This window comes from Epargyreus clarus, unplaced genomic scaffold (assembly GCF_041222505.1).
Source record: "Epargyreus clarus isolate Ecla_fem2 unplaced genomic scaffold, WU_Ecla_fem_2.2 ptg000019l, whole genome shotgun sequence".
In the NCBI taxonomy this organism is placed as follows: Eukaryota; Metazoa; Arthropoda; class Insecta; order Lepidoptera; family Hesperiidae; genus Epargyreus; species Epargyreus clarus.
Window position 1 is genome coordinate 8,935,575 of NW_027332227.1, and position 24,454 is coordinate 8,960,028.

A 24,454-nucleotide genomic window follows, 5' to 3' on the forward strand; every position below is an offset into this window, starting at 1 on the left:
AGCTTACATCTTGTATTGTGACAATTCGAGGAAATCGAACAAAAAGAGGAACGCCGTTTATTGAGGTTAACTTTCGGCTTTCGACTACTTACAAGAATGGGTGACCGTTAAATCGCACCATAGGTTGAGTCACTTCCTTAAACAAATAAAAGCTTAAGTCATAATTTCTAAGTAATTTCATATGAAAGTGATTTCAATTAGCATTAACTATTCAGGCCATCTTATCTAGATCAATCTTTTAGTACCTACTTAGTGCTTTCATTACGTGCCTATGAGTAGGTACTTAGACACCTAGTTATATATGACTAGATATTGTAAGCAAAAAGTTTTAGACGATTTTAAACATTGTCGTCGCGCTTTGTAAACATTCAGTAGTTGCTGTGATTAGAGACCATGAAAATCGGTAAGCCGAGGAATGGGAAGAAAATATGTAAATTATTAGATTTATGTTTATTAATCGTGTTGATTAGACCAATAAGTTATATCTTTGCTAATTTACTAATGGGATACGTAGTCTCTTTTCAAACATACTTCTATTATACTTTTATGCAATATTGGCCTGAAAATACCTAATGAATACATTTTTTTTTATATTTCGTATATAATTAATTGAAATGTTATTAAACAGTTGCTGCACAACAAACTAATATCATTGCTGAACAACAATTGTATTGTGCGTTGTACTAATTGATAAATATAATTAACAAACGGGGAAATATTTTTTATTACATTCATTGACATAATATTTTGAATCAATAATTATCATACTTACCTATCTCTTATATCAATTACTGCATTTCCTACCATTGTAGTATATACTATAAAGGAAATAATATTATTTCCTTTAAAAGTGACTACTTAGTCACGACAATGACACGATTTCCTTTTTATAAGTAATATTTTACAGGTAGGTACGTAAATATCTATGTCTGCGTAATTTTAAACTAATAAGTGCTAAAGTTCTTTGGTACACTTGCTATTACAATTTTTATGATTAATAATTAGGTATGTCCAGCGTTATTTTTGGCTACAGTAAATTGACACTGAAACTCTGGTGTTGTTTATTCCTGCAGTCTTTTACCGAACTTAAACATAAAAGACGCCTATATTAGTTAGCTGCACTCACAAAACCATGTAGATATTCAAATTGTGTAGTTACTGGTGTCTCTAGCGGTCTCCCCAGGTTCACCGATTTTGGTTGCAAGCCTAAAGGTCTGCCGGTACAACAATACTCTGGAGAAAGCATGTATTCCTATGCTTCTTTCGTGTGCAACCTGGGTTGAAACACCTTATTTAATAACAGATACCTACTCGTATTTGTGCAATCTGCAAACACGAGGTACAGGTAGGTGTGTCTTTTAGAGCTAAAGCTTTATACTTGTAAACTTTGAAGGGTTATAAATTTGTTATTTAATAAGATTTAGGTAAAGTTTAGATATTGCGACCTATTTTTAGACTAAAATCTTTTTGACGCTGTAGACAGTGTCACTTTTTCATAACTTATTGGTCATTATCGCAAATCTCCAACACGGAGCACATTTCAATGCATCATGACCAAGACCAGACGTGCTATATTACCTACCTATGCTAAACGTTTCTTAACTCATGTCATGCTAGCTTGCAGCTAGTCACCCTTCTTTGCCAGAGGAATCTATTATTCAATACTACTTTAATTAAGTCCTAATAGTGATAACTATTAACAATAAGATCAATGTTATATCTAAACTCAAAAATATACGAATTATCTAAAAATATTAACAACAGATATATTTAATTCATCAGTAATTGAGTTTTAATAACTGCATATTAATGACATTTTCATTATCTTATAAATAGTTACTGATAAGATTGTTTTTGTCATTAATATTTTTGATAGAATAATTGTATCTAACATTAGGAATAAATATGCACTATCAATATTAAAGGTGTGATAACTTTGTATCTATTATATCGTCGTCAACCAATTACTGTACCACTGCTGGGCAGGAGTCTTGGCTGAGTGAGAATAAGGCCATAGTCCATATTGGTAGACTTCACTTACCATCCAGAACTTTTTTAAAGACTTAAAAGATCTCTGAGGTATGCAGGTTTCTTCACATGTTAATTAATTTTTAGTACGCACATAACTTTTGTAAATTCATTCAGATGAGTACCTGGGCTTCGAACTTCGGACCCCTCGATCTATATAGGATACCTGTCGACTATCTCTAACTTTAGATAAGTAAGGTGGTAGTTGGTAGCACCTACATTTGTTTAAAGTTTATAATATTCTTAGAACTTTTTCGTAAAAAAACATGAAATTGACAGACGTGTATATTATAATATGTTATATAGAATGATCTAACTTTAACGACTTAGTATCTACAATAATGAAAACAGCAATGCAGTAGGTACCTAGGTGATGTTAATTGATCAATGCTATATTCCATGAACCTCTGTATTTATCCGAATAAGGTATGGGTTTTTACCCATACCAGCATAAAAAATTCGTGGTTGAATGTTTCTCCTAGAAAAAATTACTGCAGTTATTGCGCCTGGCATAGTGTACCTATTACCGTTGTAAGGGGAAATAGGAGTGGCAATTATGGTAGGTACCTTCGTCGAACCGTGTAGATTAGACAGCTTTATGTTCTTACAGACAATATCTAACTTCCTTCCAAATCATACTTCAATATTTTCAACATATATTTTGAAAATATTGTAATATACCATACTCTAGCGGCTTAATTCTTAGTTCTTGATTATTTTATAATTAATTCGTTTATTCAAAATTGATTCATATTGATTTTTTTCGAACATCAACAAACTACTACCGCTTTGGAAAGTGGTTAGTTATGGAGAAGAAGTGGCAAAAGAAACCGTATGTGCGAAATTCAAAATATTTTAAAAGTATGTATGTTATGAGATGAATTGCTTAATAGTCTGCTTGTACGGGATGATATGATCGCCGAGCGAAAAAATCCCACTTTAAATTAAAAATAAATAAATAATTCGGAAGGGGCGGTCCGCCCCGGGCCTCCGATCCTGAGGGGGCCTTCAAACACAGTTGCTAAAAAAAGCTCGTCAGAACCAAACAATCTATGAAATGTGTAAGCAAAAATGAAGGTCACCGATGACCGAATCACAGGCGAACTTTTTACACTGGGGGCCTCCATTCAACTTTCCGCCCCTGGCCTCCGACGACCTAAGTCCGCCACTGATACCATACTATTACAATGAAAGTACCTACCCCATAGATTAGTAAAGATTACTCACTCCTAACAAGAAAATGTACCCAGTTTTGAGAATTGAAATAGTTGCGTAAAAAAGTGTTTGCCACGTCTCCGTGCTAAAATGTCCCTAATATATTTCAAATAATTATTTATTTATTGCGTAAATTACGCAGTATTAGTTATTTATTCGAAAACTTCTCTAAAATGTTTTTATTTGTCAAGAATTCAAAAAAAGTACTTACTAAAATAAGCAGTTTGTGGCTTCATTCAATTTCAAGGCGGCGAAGTATCTTTACTAATCTATGACCTACCCCCCTAACAATTTTATTACAAGAAATCTAAGCTAAGTTAAACCCTACACCTAGAACCACGTAGAACAAACTATGTGCGTCCGAATATTACAAAAGCCTAGTTCGCACGTAATACAAAATACTACAATACTAGTGATAGACAAGCCGAATAGCCGAGATAGACAGCATGCAAAATCACCTAATGTTTCGAACGTGCTTACAGTAAACAGATCTGTCTCAACAACATGTTTTCCTTTACCAAGAAGATTATCTTATCCCTGTTATACATATAACTTAATTACGTAATTTTCGCTTTTATCAAACACGTAAACAAGCGTCTTAAAGGTAGATACAGAAAGGTAGCACACATATAACACGATTTAAATTAATAAGTCGTATTACATTTCACTGATGTTCATACAAGCCGAAAACCAATATATTTATTCTTATTTTTAGCTGTAAAAGCCCTATTTTTTGGAACAGCAATTAATTATTGAAAGCGGAATAAATATTGATATGAGAAAACAATACCAACGATATTAAAGTACTTACCTAATTTTGACTGTAATCTTATTGTTTATATTACTGAAATTAAGGGTTATATTTGTGATGCTTATATTATATTTATAATACATACTATTAAGATTTTTTCATTTTATGCAGTCCGCTCTTAGCATACTTTTTAGTATAAATCGTTGATTGTATTTGTGTGTGAAGTGAATTGTAATGGTGGAAATTTTCAGGTAATTCTTACCCAAAAAATACATTAATGCCGGAGTAAGGCGAATATATTATCTTTCGATATACGTTTCAATCTTTGATTCTATTTCCATGATATTTCCAGGTTCTTAAATGATTTGCTTCGTCCAAACACTAACCATTCTCATGTTTTCTATAGTTGGCTGGTTTGAAACATAGCATATACATGAGACAGCACTTAGATGACAGATTTTTCTAGTCTTTTTATAATTATTATGCGATAGTGCAAGACTCTGTAGTAGTTGTAAAATGGTATAAAGAGAGGTTATGAGGTATAAAATAAAACAATTTTTATAGAAAATAAAACAAGAACATTTATTCATATAATTTATTTCACTTGATTTACATTATCTTATTACCTCATTTGAGAGACAATGTTTACACAATGGAATAAGGAGATTTCTCCCTTTATCAATCTTATATTTAATTTCCGTACTTCAATTGTTATCAATTGATTTAAAATTATCTAAATTCAATGAAGGTACGATCGTTTCATGACTTAATTAATTAGGCATTCGTTAAAACTTTATCAGGTCAATGGATTTGATTTTTAATAAATTAAGTTTATTAAATATTGAAACATGCCACAACGGCGGTGCTGGGACGATAAATCGTCACCACAGAGCAACACTATTCGGCTATTCTATCTAGTGTAGTAAAATTATTCCGATTTAATATTTTAGTCACAATGTTTCAAATATTTACTGGAGGCCTTAAATATCTAATAATAAATGCCGTACACCAAACATACACCAGACAGGAAAATACACAACCTCCGTATTGCGAAAATCATCTATCAGAATGTATTACAATTCCGTAGATAGAGGACAAAAAGACTAAGATACAGAAATGTGTTACTCTGATGTGACGAAATGGTAAAATGTAGAAGTAAAGGCCTAATCGACCAATAGATTCTCCGGATGCCATATTATCTCTACACCATAGTAGGTTAAGTTACGACTACTTGATTTCTACGTCCATTTTTTACATTTCAAACTAACTATGCGTAAAAATATAAATAAATATCATAATGTATTTGAATTATATGCACCGTGCACATCACGTAGCGTGATAGGATAAATATGGGACTATGTTTTTTAAAGTAGTTTGATTTAAAAAAAAAAAACCTGTATATTTTGTAGCATACCAAATTTGATATCAAAATCTATCCATTAAAGAAGTGGATGAAGGTGCTAGACGATATTAAAATGGACAAGAAATCACACGGTCGTATTTCGTACTAAAAACCTCGCAGGCACCTATGACACCCTTTCTTGCTAACACAATATCAATACTATTATAGTTATATTAAAATAATCAAATGAATCAGAAAAACATAATTATTATGGGTTCAATCGTTTTGTTATGGAATACTATCATTTTTAAAATTACCAAATTTTAATACCTAAAGTACGTTTTTTTTTGTTTTCTTTTTTGTTTATATTTATTTCGGTTTTACTCTAATCATATTTTTCAGTAAATCGAATAAAGACTTTGTGGTATTTTCGTCACTCCCATAACTTAGTATATTAACGTTGAAATTTGAAATTGTATATTGCAATTATATTTTTCATATAAACACGCACTTTTATCACACTACGACAAATCGTACACACACACATAATACAAAGAACACTTAAAATAAAATACACTGATATGATGTTTCTATATTCGCTATGCAGATTTTTAGTATAGGGAATAAAATTGTTTTTTTTTCTCATAAGGGGATATCACCAGCCATATGCATTATGTAAGTACAATGGTAGCACTATGGCATAAGAAAAGGATAGTTATGTTATAAAACTATAAGAATTGTACTAATCAAATATATAATAATCACAATTATTGCATTATTCTGATTTTTAATTGACGTCCCAAAGGAATGGTTACTTCGTCGCCTATATTTTTCGTATCACAAAATGTTAAGGGCTATGATATAATGTCATTATTGTTTTATCAATATCATGATTAGTTTTGTATGCACGACGCATTTAATATACAGATAATTTATTTTTGTAGTGAACGGTTGCAATATAAAACAATATATACCCGACATATTACAAACATTGACGGAAATGTAACCTGTTACATTTTTTTATTTGTATTGTATCAAAAACATAGCCAAAAGATCGTGATCACACTGTCTATTATGTTCATAACAAAATAGTTTAATTAAAAAGGTGCACGGCCAATTATAAAAATCGTGCAAACCTTACATATTGTATTGATTTTAAACAAAATAAAATATACTTAGAATATTACGGTACAAAACAAATAGTATTCGAAAATAACATAAGTATCCCATTGTAAAAACCAAGCTGGCAAATATAAATTATATCATTGGCCTACTAATATTGAACTGAATATCACAAAATACACATAAAACACGATTAGAGTAAAAAATATATATATCAACCCTCATGAAATCACTACTGTTGCTTTGCGAAATTTACGATCGATTCGACAATGGCTTTGCATTTAAAAGAAAAAATCACTAACTCACTACCTTGTTCATTACTATAATATGGAATTGTAAAAAATAATCTCAGATTATTTTCCTGAATTTCCGTGGTACGTCTCAAATAATACCTATATAACCCGCATCAGGTTTCTACTAAATTATTTAGCACTATATTATGGTTGTAATATTGGTGTTACGAATAGTCACAATTAACTAAACATCTCGTCAAATTGAAACCTACTTATGCTTAATTATATAAAAACTACAAATGAAACCATTTGTAGGATAAAAAAATAAGAGGAAAATATTTCCAGTTTGTCTGAAAGTTATTAAAACTAATAAATAAGTTACGAAAAAATTGTTCTAATTCGTGATAGGGCTCTCCGTGCCACTGCCGCTGTTCTCTGCATTTGCTAGCACTGTTTTTGTATTCTTATTATTTTTCTTAGCGGACTTACTCAAGGTTGCTACTTCTTTTAATAGATTTTGTATCTTACCATTCATTAGATTAAATCTGGTCTCATTTAATCGCTCTTTGTTTTTCATTTCAGTTCGTAAATCTGTTGTGTTGTTGTGATGCTGTGCCTTCAGCTCTGTTATCTGTAAAGCAAAAAATGGAATTATTGACAATTATCACAAACCCATTAATTGTTTCTGGGCACTGTTTCTCACAGAACGAGAAAGATTACGCTATACATAGACCATCATGCTGACCAAATGCCGATTAAAAGACTACAGTTACAGGGTTGGGTGGATTTGAACCCTAGACTCCCCACATGATGGGTTGAACTTCCTCCTACTAATGTCAATGTAGCCTCATTGACATTTAAATATAAGGTTTCATTCAAACAATTCAGAGTATGATTGTCAACAAAATCTGATTATACTTTTTTTTTAATCTTTATTAAAAAAAAGGGGTTTTGTCACATAGTGACCATGTCACCCCCATAAAGCCCGTCACATATTACATTACAATGCTATCGCCCCCAATATAATTTGATAAGCATTCTGGCTTCCTCAGATTCTGGGGAAGACATAATGCTATTACACCCGCCAATGTTATAGTCTCGGTAAAAAAATCCCAGCTCCTGCCTCAGTGCCTCGTTGCGACTGATTATACTTACCAATTTATCTTTGGCGAGTAGTTCCATGTCTTTCTGCTGCACCTTTTTTTGTAAGCTGGCAATCGTTTCCTTGAGTTGAGTCATGGCTACGACGTGGTCAGACGAATTTGGGTCCAATTCTCCTGTTTAACAAAACAATGAAAATTTACGGGAATTGAGTCAATGTCCCTAATAAATATTATTGATTCATAAAAGGAAAACCACATTATTCAAATTATAATAAATCGTACTGCATATAGTACAGCTACTCATACACGGAAGTTATGGTTTCCGCTAAGCCATTGAATTTAGCCACATTTTAGGAAAAAAAATGCAAAAATGACGAACAGACAGGACTAACACACAGGGTGATTCAGAGATCTTTTTTTATTCTTTGCTTGATACACGTCATCAACCCATTATTGTCCCACTGCTGGGCACGGGTCTACTCTCAGAATGAGAAGGATTAGGCCGAAATAGTCACAGGAAAATGTCTGTAGGTTTCTTCGCGATGTTTTCCTTCACCGTTTTAAGCAAGTGATAATTAATTTCTAATACGCACATAACTTTTGAAAAACCATTTCATACATTTGCGAATTTCATGCATTTGAAAAATCATTTCATACAAATGAAAATTGCGTGCCTAGAATTTGAACCTCAGACCCCTCATTCGAGAGGCCGAGTTTCTTAACCATTAGGCTTTCACTGCTTGACTGATACACATTTCAAAGCAATGGACATCTGTGATCAACCTCAGATAGAATTAAATATTTCTACCTGAGGTCGGCCATAGATGCGCCGCTACCCCTCAGGACTAAGCTGGAACGCCTCAGAAAAGTATGTCTCCCTTACCACACCCTTCAAAACGGAACACAACAGCGCCTAACACTGCTGTTATGAGGCAGAAATAGGTGTGGCGGTGGTGCCGCCGGAGTCGAACCACAAAGGGTTCTACCACCTTCAAATTCTTTTATTTGTCTACTGATATTTCTTATTTTTATTTGACATTTATTGATGATATTTAGTATTATTAATTAAAATACCTTAAATTTCACATAATGATCCACAAGGACTAGTGTATCCATTCATTTTTGTTGTCATAAACTTCAACATGTACTTACCAATTTACGTACAGAAAGTGTAAAAGAATTACATACCTTGCATTGGATTCATTTTTGATTTCTTCTCTAATGGTTGTGAATCATTCATTGCCGAGTCATTCGCATTCATTGATTTCATCATGTCTGACTTTCGCTTTTCCTTGTGACTACTTTTCGACCTGCAAATCGTAGGAAACTTGATTCTCTTTTAATACGACGATTAATTGTATTCTACGTTAGTATTTTTTATATTAAACAATAACAATAATAGACTTCAGAAATTTCAAAAAAATTGTTAGTCAAAAAGGTTAAAACTGTTTTATAAAACAAAATAAATTATTTTACGAAAGTAGATAAGAAAAATAAAGTTAAGTTTAATACTGACTTATGTGACCTATGTTTATGTTTATCTACTGAGGAAAGGTGTTGCTTGGTTCGCGCCAGGGCTCGCTTCAAGGACTGAGTGCAAAGCCAGCACAGTAGTTTACCGTCCACCTGTTAAAGATTGTAGAAACACTGATGAATATGTTTTAAATTCTGACTATCCTTACAGCCCCACACTAAACACGCAAAGAGAAACATATCAATCAATCAATCCCATATCATAATTCGTCATTTTGAATTCTGTTTTGCATTAAAGCAAGAAAGTATGAGCCAAAGTACGTATGAGGCGATCATATTAGTTCTCAGAAGTGGCAACACATCGGTAATACCCTGTTTTATAGTAAGTTATAATACGCACCAAATTGCTAGTCCGCTCTGAAGTTGTTGCGAGCGAGTGTAATCATACAGTTTGCTATGTTGACGCGATTCATTTCTATATTCAGAGCGGACTATACTTAAATTACCTCCATGCGTGACTATTTACCATCAGTTGGATTGGGTGGTCGTTCTCTACTATAAAAAAAGATTAGATGATAGTCACCGACTCCCATGGAGATCTGAAGCCAAACCTAGATATGAAAACGTGTCTACCTTACCTATATAGTAGCGATGCGCGATTGTTACTAAAAACAATCGAATTATTCGATTGTTATTGTGTTCGATTGTATTCGAATAATTATCGAAATTGTTCGATTGTATTCGAATAACTATCGAACAATCGAAATTGTTCGATTGTTGGTCGATTGTTCGTCGATGATTGTTCGATTGTTCGATGTTTTAGTTTCCCGTTGAAACGGCTCCCGTTTTTTTTTGCTCGTCATGCCCGCTCGTGACATGGTTCCCGTTTTTTTTTTTGCTCGTCATGTTACTTCATGACACATTTAGGGCAGGTCGATTTTATTCGAACGTCGATTGTTATTCGTACGTCGATTGTTATTCGATTGTTTTTTGTTACTACGAATAAATCGACAATCGATTGTTGATTCCGTAGATTGTCGATTTATTCGATTGTTTTTTTTTTAAACAATCGCCCATCGCTACTATATAGCAAATACATAGCCAAACTTGGACAATGTTACATGCCATGTATGTTACCTTTTTACTATCATCGTGTCGGTCGAAGGCGCAGCGTTGCTTGCACTGCTCGCACGTGACCGCGGGGCCATATTTCCTTTCAGAATTAGCGCAACGCTGACATTTGTTGCCTGTACACAACAATTTCATAAAATAAATTTCAACATTGGTATAAGTGATTAAGCCTTTTTATTTTGTTATCAGTAAAGTTATAATACAAAGCACTGTATTATGTACTTGAATATACTAGAGATAGTATATCCAATACCCTGGGTTTTCCCTGGGAATTCCGGGCCCCTTAACGTATTATGATATGTGTCACTGCATTGGTTTATTCAAATTTTTGAAACATGTCAATGGAATTCAATGAATTTTTTTGTGTGTATGACTGATTTCAGCTTGAAGTAACACATACTATTGGACTTGTTATTTTTGAGTGCAAAAATTCCACCTAATCCCACATGTTAATTTTAAAATTTTATTCAAGCAATATGGGGTTTTTGGGCTATACTACAAGGGCTTTTCCAACCTCAGAATTTTTTTATTTTTATGTATGCCCAAACCAAATTAAAAAATTCCTAGTGACAGCTCACTGTTTGCTGCGTTCAAAATAACTAATTTATACCATTTCCAATATAATAATGAAAACAAGGTAATGGTTTTCATAGAAATTGTTACTCACCAATAAATGCTGCTATGATGTTGCAGTATTCGCACGCCGTGGGCTTCCCATAAGCCTTAACATTGGCTTCACATTTCTTGCAGATAGATGACGTATTAGATTTACTAAATCCAAAAACATAATATTAAAGGAAATTAAACCACTAAAAGAAGGTATTTGATTGTTATTTATTTTACAAAAGCTCGCTGGATTACCTGACATAATCCTATACTGGTAGGTAGATAATTTTGTAAGAAAAAGAGGATCATTTATATTAATTTGCCAGAGAAATAAATTACAGACCAAAATTTGAAAAAAAAAACAACTCTCATATTCATTGGTACTTAGCCTATATACTTATTTGTGCTTTCAAGTTACTAATTCTGTTTAGAGATAATATTGATTTATGACTGTTTAAGTAATTATTATGTGTGGAATTATTCTATAGTTTATTCAACAAGACAAAATAATACAAAGTCATTTCACTTCCACACATTTGTATGCTCTTTTCTTTTGTATGGAAGGGACAAATGAGTTCAAATAACACACTAGTGTTAACAAATTCTAAAAAAGGTATAGGTGTGCTAAGTGCTTACATTATGTTCACTTTTAATTACATATTTAATTGCAATGTATTTATACTTTAGCAATTAATAGTAAAGCATTTTATATTAATAAAGACTAACAGAATTAATCTACATTATTTATTATCATTTGCTGCCTATGCCTATTCCATGTCCTCTTAAATTAATTATGAGCTTTTTCACTGTTATCTGCACGTGATTAATTTTTTAGAAAATTTATAGGATAAGATTTAAAATGCATGTGTATCATATAAGAAATAGAAGTGGACTGAAATTTATGTGATAGCTACTAATTATTGATAAATAATGTATGTTTAATGTTTTTGGTATTATCTTCTCTCATTGAATACACTATAGAATTATGTGTTGTGTGTATTAAACAATTTGATTTGAGTGTTATTTATTTACTAAGTATAACAACTTATAATATGTGTCTTAGGAGTATACAATATTGTATTCTGTAGTGTATTTTATATGTATCTGTATGGTATAGAATATATTTATGTAAGTTGAAGTAAAACCATGTAAAAATTTCATTTCAAGCTACATGTGTGTTTATGTACAATTCTACACATTGTTGATCCTCTCAATGTTAATAATACTAATGTATTTGTGTGTACATTTTGGAATATTGGTGATATCTATTATTTTTGCAAAGAAATCATGTTTTTAATAACACGTATGAAGTACAAACTTAAATTCAGATTAATTATGATAGTTCTGGGTCAAAGTAACGTTATCAACGTTTCAAATGCTTTTATGGGAACACTGACCTTGTTTGTTGAAACTCTGATCGACAGTACGTGCACTTAACAACGGGAAAAGATCCGCGACATTCCTGAAATAACACAAAGTAAACGCGTCATTATTGACGTCACACTAACGGTAGTATTCTTCGCAATAAACATGTATCATAATTAAATTTGGTACAATTATACATTAGTACCAACTGGTGTTATTTAAACATTTCCTTTTATTACCTTACAAAGCTGTTCGCCAGGTGATAACTCCTCAAAAGGATGTCTTGAGCAACAACGGGAACACGCAAAAAGAGCTGTAGTAGCTGCAGTACTCATTTTAAAATTGAATTCGAAACAAATACTATCACTAATCACCAAAAGAATATAAAAATAATTCCTAATCGAAATTTAAGAAAACAACGCCAAACAACTTCAAAGTTCAAACAAAAATTATGACTTGTAAAATGACATCACCGCCATCTTGAAAAGATTGTAGATTTATTGAATGAATTGAGTGAAATATGTTTGTAATGAATGAATTATTTATCCGATAACGAAATTGTCAATCAGCCTCCAAGTCTTCATCTATAAGTCCAAGACCAAAAAAGATGAAATCAGAAATTATACTAAATGATAATAAATGGTAATAATGTTTTATTAGCTAATCGATAACGGATAACAAGTAATTACAGCAGCGTGTACTCATTATTTCTTAAAATATGTGATCTGATAGATCAGGTAAAATCAGGAGATAAATCAGGTAAAACAAGTTGATATTTACATAAATAAGTTAAAGACATCATGCGTATTAGTAGATAACTAATAAATACACATTTAAAGCATTTAGGAGATATCAGGATACTGGATAAATTAAAATATTTTAACTGCATTTAAAATCTTCACTTATAATACAAGATCAATCGATTTCAAAATCGATTGACGACTAAGTATCCATAAAAATTAAGAGTATTTGTAAATCGATACGGATTTAGAAAGTAAAACTTTTGGTATACATAGAAATTTCTTATACAATATCATGAGCTCAGATTATGAGTTAATTTGTATTAATATTCAGGAATACATGTTTCCGATTCGACAACATTATAAATACATTGGACCATTAGACATAGGTTACTATACTCTTTGCATTAGACAGACATGGATTATAAGTATTCCAAGAGATTATTAAGTATACTTTAATACAATATGTTTGGTTGAAAATAATATTCTGGGAAAAGTTTGCTATATCATTTATATAAGTTGTATCAGATTTTAAACAGAACATTAAACTAATGCCAATATTTTATATATACGGCTCTATAATTTGTTTATTTTTGTAATTTGTTTAAAAGTAAAATGATCACAACCAATTATTTATGTTACTATTTGACATTGTCAAATAAAGAAAGATGTCATTCTTCAGTTATTGTCAGTTGTGTTGTTGTGCGTGGTTCATGTTTATTTGGATTTTCTAAAAGATTTCTGATTAACATTAACTATGTTTTAAGTGCTACAAATTGATGCCGTTATAATGAGTAACATTACAATTGCAATCCCACCGTTTCCCTGCCAGGATTTGGCTAAGCTTGTCCTGGGTAAGTTTTCTTTTGGCGGGATGGCGGGAGCGGCAGTTTTTTTTAACGGACAACGTCTAATGTATGTGACGATTAATTCTGAAACCTTTGTTTTCATTATAGGGTACCTCGCAGAGGAACAGCTTATGACCGCCTATGATGAGTTCCTACAATCTAGCCCATACTTAGATGCCTTCCGAAATGAATATGACAGAATATTTATGACGTCACTTAAAAATATTCTGGCTGAATATAGGGCAGTCAAGATATATGGTACGTATTGTATGTAACGTGTAGTTTACACTGGTTGTGGGTATATAAATAGTTTGTTTACCTTCTAGTGATAGTGGTATATTTTGATAAGCTTTTGAATAGTTGCTAAAATGTTAGCATTTTATATATCATTCTTACCTAATTGTGCATTAAGACTAATAGATAAGGACTACATGTAACATCTGGGTTGAAAATTATGTTTATTATTTTCAGTGGAAACATGTAAACCTTTTATCCTGAGAAGAAAGTTATTTCAATGCACTAATCTATTAGAGATTGTTAAGTTCCTTGTAAACCATGTGGACATTAATAAAATTCAAGAAGGAAGTGCAGATAAAGTGGGGTAAGTTCAGAATTAGTTGATTAGTAGTAAGATACATATTGATTCTTAGCACACAATTTTCTCTTAATATACATGTATAGTTGTCACTGGAAATGCCAAAAGTCTAACACGCAAAGGGGCTTCTTTGCATGTTAGAGTTTTAGCCTTTCCAGTGATGATGTCTACTTATAGTGAAAATGTTTATAGCTATAATGTAGGTAGGTAAATATTTCATGCGCACTTGGAAATTAGATTACTTGTTGTTACTTTGAAGGTCAATATTGTGTATGTGCCAACCAACACTTACCTGATTCCAGCTCATTATGCAAGAAACCCTATAGGGTTCTTAGAATACTGAGTAGCGGGAAAGTGGACAAAGGGATGATGATATTCTGTCTCTTCTATTGAATCTTTTCAACTTATTTCCACTTAAAAACTATTTCGATTTGTTTATATTAATTAAGAATGTTTGTAATATGAATTTGTTGATATGACTTATTGCTAGAAAGTTTTGGGTTATGTATATAAAATAATAGCTGTGTATAATGTTACATAACAACTCTGTATGTCCCATAAGTATAATTTTGTTTGGTATAATAATAAGACTAACATTGCAAAATTTGAATATAACCTACAAATTTATATTTTTAGACAAAGTAGGCACTGCCCTGTTTCGAAGTCTAACATATGTGAAGTGTGCACCTCTCTGAAGCTTCCAAACTGTGATTGTAGACCAACCAATCAAACCACCAGCCAGATAGAAGCAACCAGTCTAGGAAGTTCTGTGGAAACCACATCCTTGGCAGATTTACCAGGTAATCTACAAAGTATATTAAGTTTATGGTATACTCACTAACTTTAATTATCAGTTGAAACTGTACTAATTTAATGTTAACAAAGATTTTACATAGATGTATCGGTTATTAATGATATTTGTAAACTTAATATAACCTAAAAATGTATGTCTTAACAACATAATTTGCAAATAAATATCATCATCATCATCATCAACCCATTACTGTCCCACTGCTGGGCACGGGTCTCCTCTCAGAATGAGAAGGATTAGGCCATAGTCCACCGCGCTGGCCAAGTGCGTATTGGTAGACTTCACATACCTTTAAGATTTTTTATAAATCTCTCAGGTATGCAGGTTTCCTCACGATGTTTTCCTTCACCGTTTAAGCAAGTGATAATTAATTTCTAATACGCACATAAATTTGAAAATCAGAGGTGCGTGCCTGGGATTTGAACCTCGGACCCCTCGATCGAGAGGCCGCGTTTCTTAACCACTAGGCTATCACTGCTGATAAATTAATAATATAATAAATAACATGATGTTAATATGTTAAATGTTGGCATTTCAGGTAATACATCATATAAGAGATTTATCGCAAAAGCGTCTGAGAGTGGTAGTAACATCTTCAATCCTATCACAAGTTCTGATCAAGTCAAAGATGTACCTGGAAAGGCTGGGAAATGTACTGATGATTTGTATAGTACAAGCATTGAGGCAAGCGATACCACTGATAATGTGATATCATCAGTGACTGAGAAGAATTTGTCAGCAAATCCTAATTTTTTGGTAAGCATTATGTGAAACTTAAATGTTAAGAGATTTTCTTGAAGCTAACTTTGTTTTTGCAAGTGTATATCAGATTAATGTAAATAAAGTGTTTTGTATTCTGCATTCATCAATTTGGTAGCACCAGTGACACATATATTTCTGCACCTCTGAATAATTCTTAAAGATAGCAGGATTATTTGTTGTTTTGTGTGCAAAAACGACCACTGCATATATTTCTTTTTTATAGCAACATAAGGTTGCTGTTTTATAATTTTGAATAATCTGTGGCCCCAAAGGTAACTTCGAGTAGAATTTGTGCTTTATATTTTAGATTAAATATGTCCTTGGGCTGTAGTTATCACTTAACATTATCATTGAATGATGATATTTTAGAATTTATTTTATAAAAATAAAATGTTTGTATGCATTTTATTCCAGGTTAACGATCATAACTCCAGTTCCATGCAAAGAGTACAAGATTCCAATAATGTCCTAAATTTAGTTAGCCATACGAGGAATGAAAGTACAAAACACATCAATGTTATTAATGCAGAGAATGTTTCTGGCAAGAGAATAAGCAGTGATGTCACCTTTCAAGACTTTACTTCTGGCGTTGGTAAGAATATTCATTTGCTTATAAACATAAGATAATGTAGATTTTTATATAAAATGAACATAATTTTGGTGGTTGTTCATTCTGTTCAGTGACCATGGGTGGTATAGCATGTGGACTATATTATTAATTTTAATTAACATATATAAGTGTACTGCTTGAATATCAATTAACAAAGAATTATCAAAGATAAAAAAATGTTTTTAGTTATTCAGTTAATTAAAAGTACTTTAAGGCTCAGAACACACGGATAATTTTTTCAGCCGTGCGCGCTGCGTGAGTTCTCGCTCTTAAGATGTATAGAAAGTAATTTAAATATTTTTGTTTCAGATAGTTCTAGCATTAAAGTTACTGTACCTGATTCTAGTACAGTCAGTTCAGAAAGTGTTGTATTACAGTAAGTATTTTGTAGCTCTTATGTATAAGAAATTTCAGTCATATACTGTAAATTTTGTTATATAAATTTGTAACTATACACATACAGGGTGTTTTTTCAAAGGGTACCCAAATTTTTTTACCATATTCTAGACATCAATAATGTTATGTTCAAAATGTCAAAACTTTAAAATCCCCCTTAATTATTTAATTACATTAATTCTAAGTTATTCCAAATTCTGCGTACATTATGGACAACCATTGCATGGTACGCGCAGTCATTGATAATAACACTAGCACTAACGCACACAAACTCGTAATACAAGTATGCCGACGCGCGGTTCTTTTCATTGAGACTGACACGCACACAAATAAATGATCGGTTAAAGATTCCAATTTTTCCTTCATACTTTTCACGGGCTTAGGACCGTCATAATGAACAAATACACACTACCTACATTACGACTTTATTGTTTTAAAACGAATGTGCATGTTTAATTTATTATGGCGTATTTAAAAAATTGGAATCAACTATTTACAACAAATTAACTTACCTAATTGCATAATTAATCAACTTTCTTTAAGTCCCTTATAAAACACACTGGTATTTACATTGTCTACATATCACTGGTATTTCAAAAACTGTTCAAAGTGGAGTCCATTTCTCTCAATACAAAGCTGAGCACGCTTTCTTAAATTGTTTTTTTAACATTATTTGTGTCTGAACACTTTTCACTTCACTAAAAGCTGTAATTATTTTATTGCGTAGGTCCTCATAACTCTGGGCTTCCTCAACGTAAACAAGTCTTTTAATTTCTCCCCATAAATAAAAGTCTAACGGAGTAAGGTCCGGTGACCTAGGTGGCCACGCTATTGGCCCCCCGCGTCCTATCCATCTATCACCATATTCATTATTTAAATAATCACGCACAGCAGTTGAATAATGGGGTGGTGCACCGTCATGTTGGAAATAAAAATTATTTAATAATGCTAAGGGTACATCTTCCAATAATTCCGATATGACACTTCGTAACATTTCTAAATAATTACCGCCAGACAACCGTCCCTCGATAAAGTACGGGCCAACGATTATGTTACTAATGATACCAGCCCAAACATTAACGCTAAATCGCACTTGATGATGGCTGTCTTTAATTACGTGGGGATTGCTCAGTGTCCAATAATGTTCGTTGTGACTATTATAAAGTCCTACCCGCGTAAATAACGCCTCATCAGTCCACAAAATATTTACAGAGTCAAGGTTTGACAATAACCATTGACAAAATTGTATCCGAGGAGGACCATCGTTGTCATGGAGTGCTTGAACACGTTGATAATGAAACGGATGATATCCTAAAGAATTTAGCAACTTCCACACGTAATAACGGCTTACGCCGAATTGTCGGGCTGCGTCGATGGTACTAGCACGAGGATCTCGCTCAAAAAACTCGAGAATAGCATTCTCGACGGCCGGACTAATTACAACATGACCTCCTCGAGATGATGCATGGACCGGCACAGTGAACTGTCCAAAATCTAACAACCTTTGGTTAGCTGCTAAAATCGTCCTCGTATTAGGTGCTCTTAAGTTATTTCCATGTATTTGTAAACGCGGTAAAGAGTCACTTTCGTAAAGTCTTTGCGCACCACGTAAACTTTCACCACTTAAAATGTAGCACCGTACCATCTCATAATACTCGCGGTTCGTATAACTTATTTGACTTTGTGCCGCCATTTTCACTCATAAAAAATAGCAAACGCATTCGAAAATCGGTCACGGTTGACTGGCGCCACTGGCGGCCGGCGGGCGGCGGTTGCGCATCACAGGTGTCTGCGAGGGCGAGGGGGAAAGGGGTTGTACGAAACTAGGCGATCGCTAGCCGAATATTACCGATATCTCCCTGCATAGTTTTTATGTTTGTGTGCGAGCGCTCAGAGTAGTGTGTGATAATAAATAGCAGAACTTATGAATGAAAATTTTCGTTGTTGAAATCATGTCCATGAGTTCTGTATTTAGCGGATAAAATGGTTCAATATTTCTTAATATTTTTTTTATTTTTTTATTTCAAAAATCGGTTATATTACCGCTTCTGAACCATCTGTGTCAATTTGGGTACCCTTTGAAAAAACACCCTGTATATGTTGCTTATCTATATGATGTTATTCCAGAACCTGTACAAATGAGACTGACAACGTAACAAATTCTACAAACATTAACCAAGGCGCTATGAGACCACCATTTCTAATAAAAATTGGAAGTGATCATAAAAATATGAATTTATATTCAAACCAAACTTCACATAACTTACCTAGATTAGCATCTAAGGAATCATTGTGGAAATCTGCTAAAAGTAATGTTGAAGAGGCAATTTCTCCAAAAATTACAATAATATCAGATGTTAAACTTGATAATGACGTAAAAATGCCTCCAATTTTGAAAAATGTTAATTCAAATCCTTTACTACAAATGCAGACATTATTCATAAATGGGACACCAGTTTACAAACAGACACCGCATGTAGAACAAAAATATACAAAAGATGAAATCATGGCAATGCCAACTATCATTCTTGTTCCTGCCACAGGTACTTATTACTTTTTTTAATGATAATTATAAAATTGTATTTATTGTGTAGTGCATATTACAAACAAGAATTCTTTTTGCAGGTGCGTCTAAGAAGGCTGTGTCTCAGGTTACTCAAAATAATTTATTAAGTAACACAGATAGTCCAACCATTGATATAACAGCAAGTGATGATGACCCACATCAAACTGACAACACAATTCTTGAGAGTTCCATACAAAATAGTCAGAAACATACAAATGACAATGAAACAAATAAAACTGTTGAAGTTGCCTGTCATGGGTCTTTACCAAAGGATAATACTTTTACCAGTTTGAAGACTAGCACGCCCCATGTCCTCCCTCCGAAAAGAAAATCATCGTCAACTCCCAGACGCACTTCTCACATAAGAGTCCTAGATTTTACAACACCTAGAAGAATCTTACACGAAGGTGTTAGTGAACAAGTAGAAGGCGGATGTTCCTCCACTGAAACACCTTCTGAAACTGTTAGTTTGCCTTTGTTGAACAAAAATATCAGTGAACCTTCTGTAAATAAATGTATTAATATTCCAGAAACAGTAAATTCAAGAGATGTTGATAAAGGTCCGACAAAAGAGACTAAAGCAAGTATAAAATTATATAATTGGGACTCTGATTTACGTGCCCTTGCTTATGTAGGAAATGGGAATATTGTAAAATCGGAAACCATTGAAAAACAAAAGTTAAAAAAATCAAAGAAAAAGGTTTCACCTATGAACCATGCTGACAAATCTAAAGACCGACATGATAAAGAATTGTCAAGTGTGAAGAAAGAGAAGAAAGTAACGCCTAAAAATAGAAGCACAAAATTAAAAACCAAATGTTCTGAAAGTACAGATGTTACTGAAGGTAAAATACAAGATAAAGCTATTATTCCTGTAAAACCTACGATCAATATTGTTAGTCGGAAAAAATATAATGATCCGACAGAGAGACAGACAGAGATTGACAAAAGTCATAGTAAATCAAATAATAGTGATGAACCCATAGATACTCCTGAGTTGGAAAGAATGTCCTTGCAAAATGAAATAGGTGCTAAGCTTAACATTTCAGATTTGTTGGAAACTCCTTATAAACAAGCTCTCTATGATATTCAAATGGACACGCCTAGATTTTTAGGCACAGATCTACCTGACGATCCATTGTCAGATATTAAAATTACGAATATACCAACACCTAGGTTTTTGAATACTCCTAAACTTACTCAGAATACTCCATCATCGTATTCGTCCCGGCCAACGGATTATTCTAGTGGTGGTTCTTATTATAAGCCTGATGACCAAGAATATGTTATGCCCACCGAAATAATGGAATTTGCTCAGTCTGAATCTGTATCAACATCAAATATAACTAAAGAAACTGAAGCTGTTGAAGTCAATGTTTCTATCCAAAAAACAAGTGAAACAAAGTCGCGTCCAGTCCGGAAGTGTACTAAAAATGTATCTTATAACTATAGTAGTCCTATCGTTAACAAAATGAAAGATATTGATGATAAAACGGAAAGATCTTCTACATGTAGTGACATTAGTACCAACAAATCTGATAAAAATGTAGACAAATCAGAAAAGTATGACAATAAGAAAAAAATAAGTATACCAAAGAAAAGAACTAAGAAATATAAATCGCCTGTGAAAAAAGAGACACCCAACACATTTATGAAAATAAAACCACGACGAACTACACCTGTAAAAGAAGTATTGGGAGGAGGAAGAAAGAAGAGTGGTAATTATAATCCAAATATGTATATAAAACCTCAACCGAAAAAACTGGTGACTGGTAAAGAAAAACATGTTAGCTTTTTACCAGCAGCACAGGCACCCGTTTCCACTAAATCTAAGAGAAAATCTTCTTCACCAAGGAAACTTCATTGCACTAAAATGTTTAATTCAGGAAATTCGAGGTTTAATTCATCAGAAACCACGAAGAAAATTTCTAAACCTGATACAGTTCAAGTCACGAATGTAAATGTTTATTGTGATTCGGATACGGATCAGTTACCATTGCGTTGGTCGGATGATGCGTCTCAAGAATCGAAATCAAAAACCAGTGAAGAAAATACAAGCCTCACAAACGAGAGTGACGAAATAACAAAAATTAAAGAGTATATTAGTACGACTGTACCTAATAGTGTAGGAAATATCCTTGAAGGAGAAGGTAACTTGCAAGTAGATTTAATTAAAAGAGGTTTTGACGTGGAAACTGCTAGAATGATAGAAAGGGATTTGTTAGACCCACCAACCCAAAGTCTGAGTAACATACAACAACCGACTCAAAGTGTCATATGTCCTATAATATCCAATAATACTGAAGTAGAAACAAAGAAAGCCGACAAAAGTATTGAATCTGATTGTAGTACTTCCAATAATTTAGAAATCGTGCAAGATGCGGATGATACTGATGATTTTGATTTATCCGTTCACGATTGTAACGAAGACACAAATAATTATTTCACGTTTAAATATGATGAGGTAAAATTTGTTCCAACTGATCAAGTTAAACTTAAAGAAACATTCTCAATGGAAATATGTATAGAGGATGACGTAGCTATAAGATTAAGAGCGATGCCTTTTAATACAGTATACGAACATGAGTCTAAACAGGAAAATGTGGAAGATTCTAATGAAATAACTAACGATAAACCTGTCAGTCTTGATACTTTGTATACCCCGAGAAAAGCGCAGTGTTACGAAATATTTGACTCAACATTAGCTAGTCTTGATACACCACTAAAACCAAATAGCCCAAAAGCAAGAGAATTTGAAACAGTAACTGAAATTGTATTAGAAGTAGAAAAGTTAGAAAATGATGTAAAACAAAAGCCGGAAAGTAAAAAGAGGAAAAGATTTCAAATGGGTACATCTGATGATTCTTCAAATGGCAATAAAAAGGTCAAAACCGATACACCATACATACTGAATTCGAAAAGTATTCAAAATATGGACATCGAATCAGTACTAAGTAAGCTACATGGCCCATAGCATACAAAGTATAATGGCAAAATAAAGATGTTATCTATATTTGCCATACCCATCCATTGTCGATTAAAATGCGAATTTATTACTACCTTTCTAATATAAGGAATTAAATATAGTAATGTATATAATGTACATATAAATACCTATAGTACCTTTGTATGATTCATGTCGAAGACGCAAATGACGAATGATATATTTTTGTAAATGTTACTGATTATAAAACAACATTATAAATAATATGTCGTTACAGTTTTCTTTTTTAAGCATTTACAAGACTGTCGTGTTTGTATTTTAAGTATCAATTGAACTTAGTTTTGTCACGGTATAAGGATCTAGATAGATATTTTTAAGGATCTATATAGATATTTGTACCGTGGTTTTGTCCTTGTAAATTTTCGGTAACATACCATTGTTTCTCTAATTGGTCTTATGATATATTGTTATTCTTAAGCTATTGTTTTTGCCTTATTTTGTAATGTGGTAATAATTTGACAGAGTAATAAGTTTTTTGTTATATCTTATACTAGTGTTGATGATATGTGATTCTAAATAGTTATCGAAGTACACTGTGTTAAACATCGTTAATTGTTCTGAATTGTATCAAAACTTGTACAGTCCCTTTTATTAGGTATTTTATAGTTTGTTATTGTAATTGTTGCGATGTGCTAGACGCATTAGAAATATAGTAATATTTTAAGACACATTTGTTTTATTTTTTCACAATAACCTACTATACAGGTGGATATTTCAAGTGAGACTTCATGGTGAAATCTATGGTGAAAATAATATTGATTATTATATGGAGTTACAAGGCAGAGTTAGATAAAAATTAAAGCGGCATCGATAGTTATTTAAATATTTTCCCTAGCCGGGAATTTAACGAGTCCTTAAAAAAACAGCCTGTATCATTCCACCATAGGATAGTGTGGATTACAAGGCTCAAATTCTGGGAAGTAATGATAAATGACAAACTAAAACAATACCACAGCTATTGTAACATTAAAATAAATAATGTCGAAAGCCTATTATCCTTATTCATTACTTCATTATTCCTTGCGTAAGTAATGAAATATAATAAATTGTCATGTTTTTATAAGATGAGATGAAAATTATAAAATTACTTGTTTAATAGAAATTACCGATTTTACAATATAATTGTTTTCCAATACTATTTTATCTATATACAATTTTATATGAATTTATTAATGAGTTGTATGTATGTATCTAAAACCTTCATTTATTTTTCTTAATAAGTACTATATAGGCATACTATATACTAAGTATTCATCCAGATACAACATTATATTTCCTTGGGACACATACCTATAGAATTTAACACAGCACAGTGCACTCAGGATTGTACTTTAGAACTAGTACATTTTGCTTCGCTCAAAAAATCGTCCTCCGTTCCTGCCGTACAACTTACAGTTATATTTTATATGCGTCCTTTTATAGCCAAAAAAAGATAAATGTATAAGTATTTTATAACATTCGTTTTGCCAAGTTACGAAGTTTTGTGTTATGTATTAATATGTAGCTGTCAGTAGAATAACTAAAAACACGAACGTGGCGCTATTATACGGAAAAGGAAGTGATTGTTTTCCAACCAAAAGTCGATAATTTACATTGAAATTGAGTTTTTTTTTGCATTGAAATATATCATCATCATCGCGGTAGGTACTCATTTGGTTTCGTAAGTGGGTAGTCAACAAATTTATGAAAACGATAAGTTTAAGCCCTCCTAATTATCGACAGTTAAACTGATCAACAGTAGTTATTTGAGTTA

At 32.6% G+C, this 24,454-nt stretch overlaps 2 protein-coding genes across 5 annotated transcripts; one reads left to right on the forward strand and one right to left on the reverse strand.

Moving 5' to 3' along the window:
• Positions 1 to 5,714: 5,714 nt before the first annotated feature.
• Positions 5,715 to 12,870, reverse strand: LOC140750210 (protein FAM76A). Of its 3 annotated transcripts, none has more exons than XM_073083628.1 (8): positions 12,609 to 12,870; positions 12,402 to 12,466; positions 11,066 to 11,169; positions 10,405 to 10,514; positions 9,311 to 9,420; positions 8,983 to 9,092; positions 7,847 to 7,968; positions 5,715 to 7,322 (listed from the first exon to the last, which is right to left on the reverse strand). In XM_073083628.1, exons 1-8 carry the CDS (start codon positions 12,702 to 12,704, stop codon positions 7,086 to 7,088), a joined length of 954 nt encoding a protein of 317 aa, XP_072939729.1. In that variant the 5' UTR covers positions 12,705 to 12,870; the 3' UTR covers positions 5,715 to 7,085. The 3 variants fall into 3 exon arrangements, with proteins under 3 accessions (XP_072939729.1, XP_072939728.1, XP_072939727.1); XM_073083627.1 differs by having other exon boundaries at positions 8,983 to 9,095; XM_073083626.1 differs by having other exon boundaries at positions 8,983 to 9,104; positions 12,609 to 12,869.
• Positions 12,871 to 13,778: 908 nt separating this feature from the next.
• On the forward strand, positions 13,779 to 23,367 carry LOC140750209 (uncharacterized). Of its 2 annotated transcripts, none has more exons than XM_073083624.1 (9): positions 13,779 to 13,963; positions 14,066 to 14,215; positions 14,429 to 14,558; positions 15,189 to 15,352; positions 15,902 to 16,119; positions 16,540 to 16,717; positions 17,045 to 17,111; positions 19,259 to 19,674; positions 19,757 to 23,367. In XM_073083624.1, the coding sequence occupies exons 1-9, from the start codon at positions 13,900 to 13,902 to the stop codon at positions 22,669 to 22,671; spliced, it is 4,302 nt and encodes a 1,433-aa protein (XP_072939725.1). In that variant the 5' UTR covers positions 13,779 to 13,899; the 3' UTR covers positions 22,672 to 23,367. The 2 variants fall into 2 exon arrangements, with proteins under 2 accessions (XP_072939725.1, XP_072939726.1); XM_073083625.1 differs by having other exon boundaries at positions 15,270 to 15,352.
• The last annotated feature ends 1,087 nt before the right edge of the window (positions 23,368 to 24,454 follow it).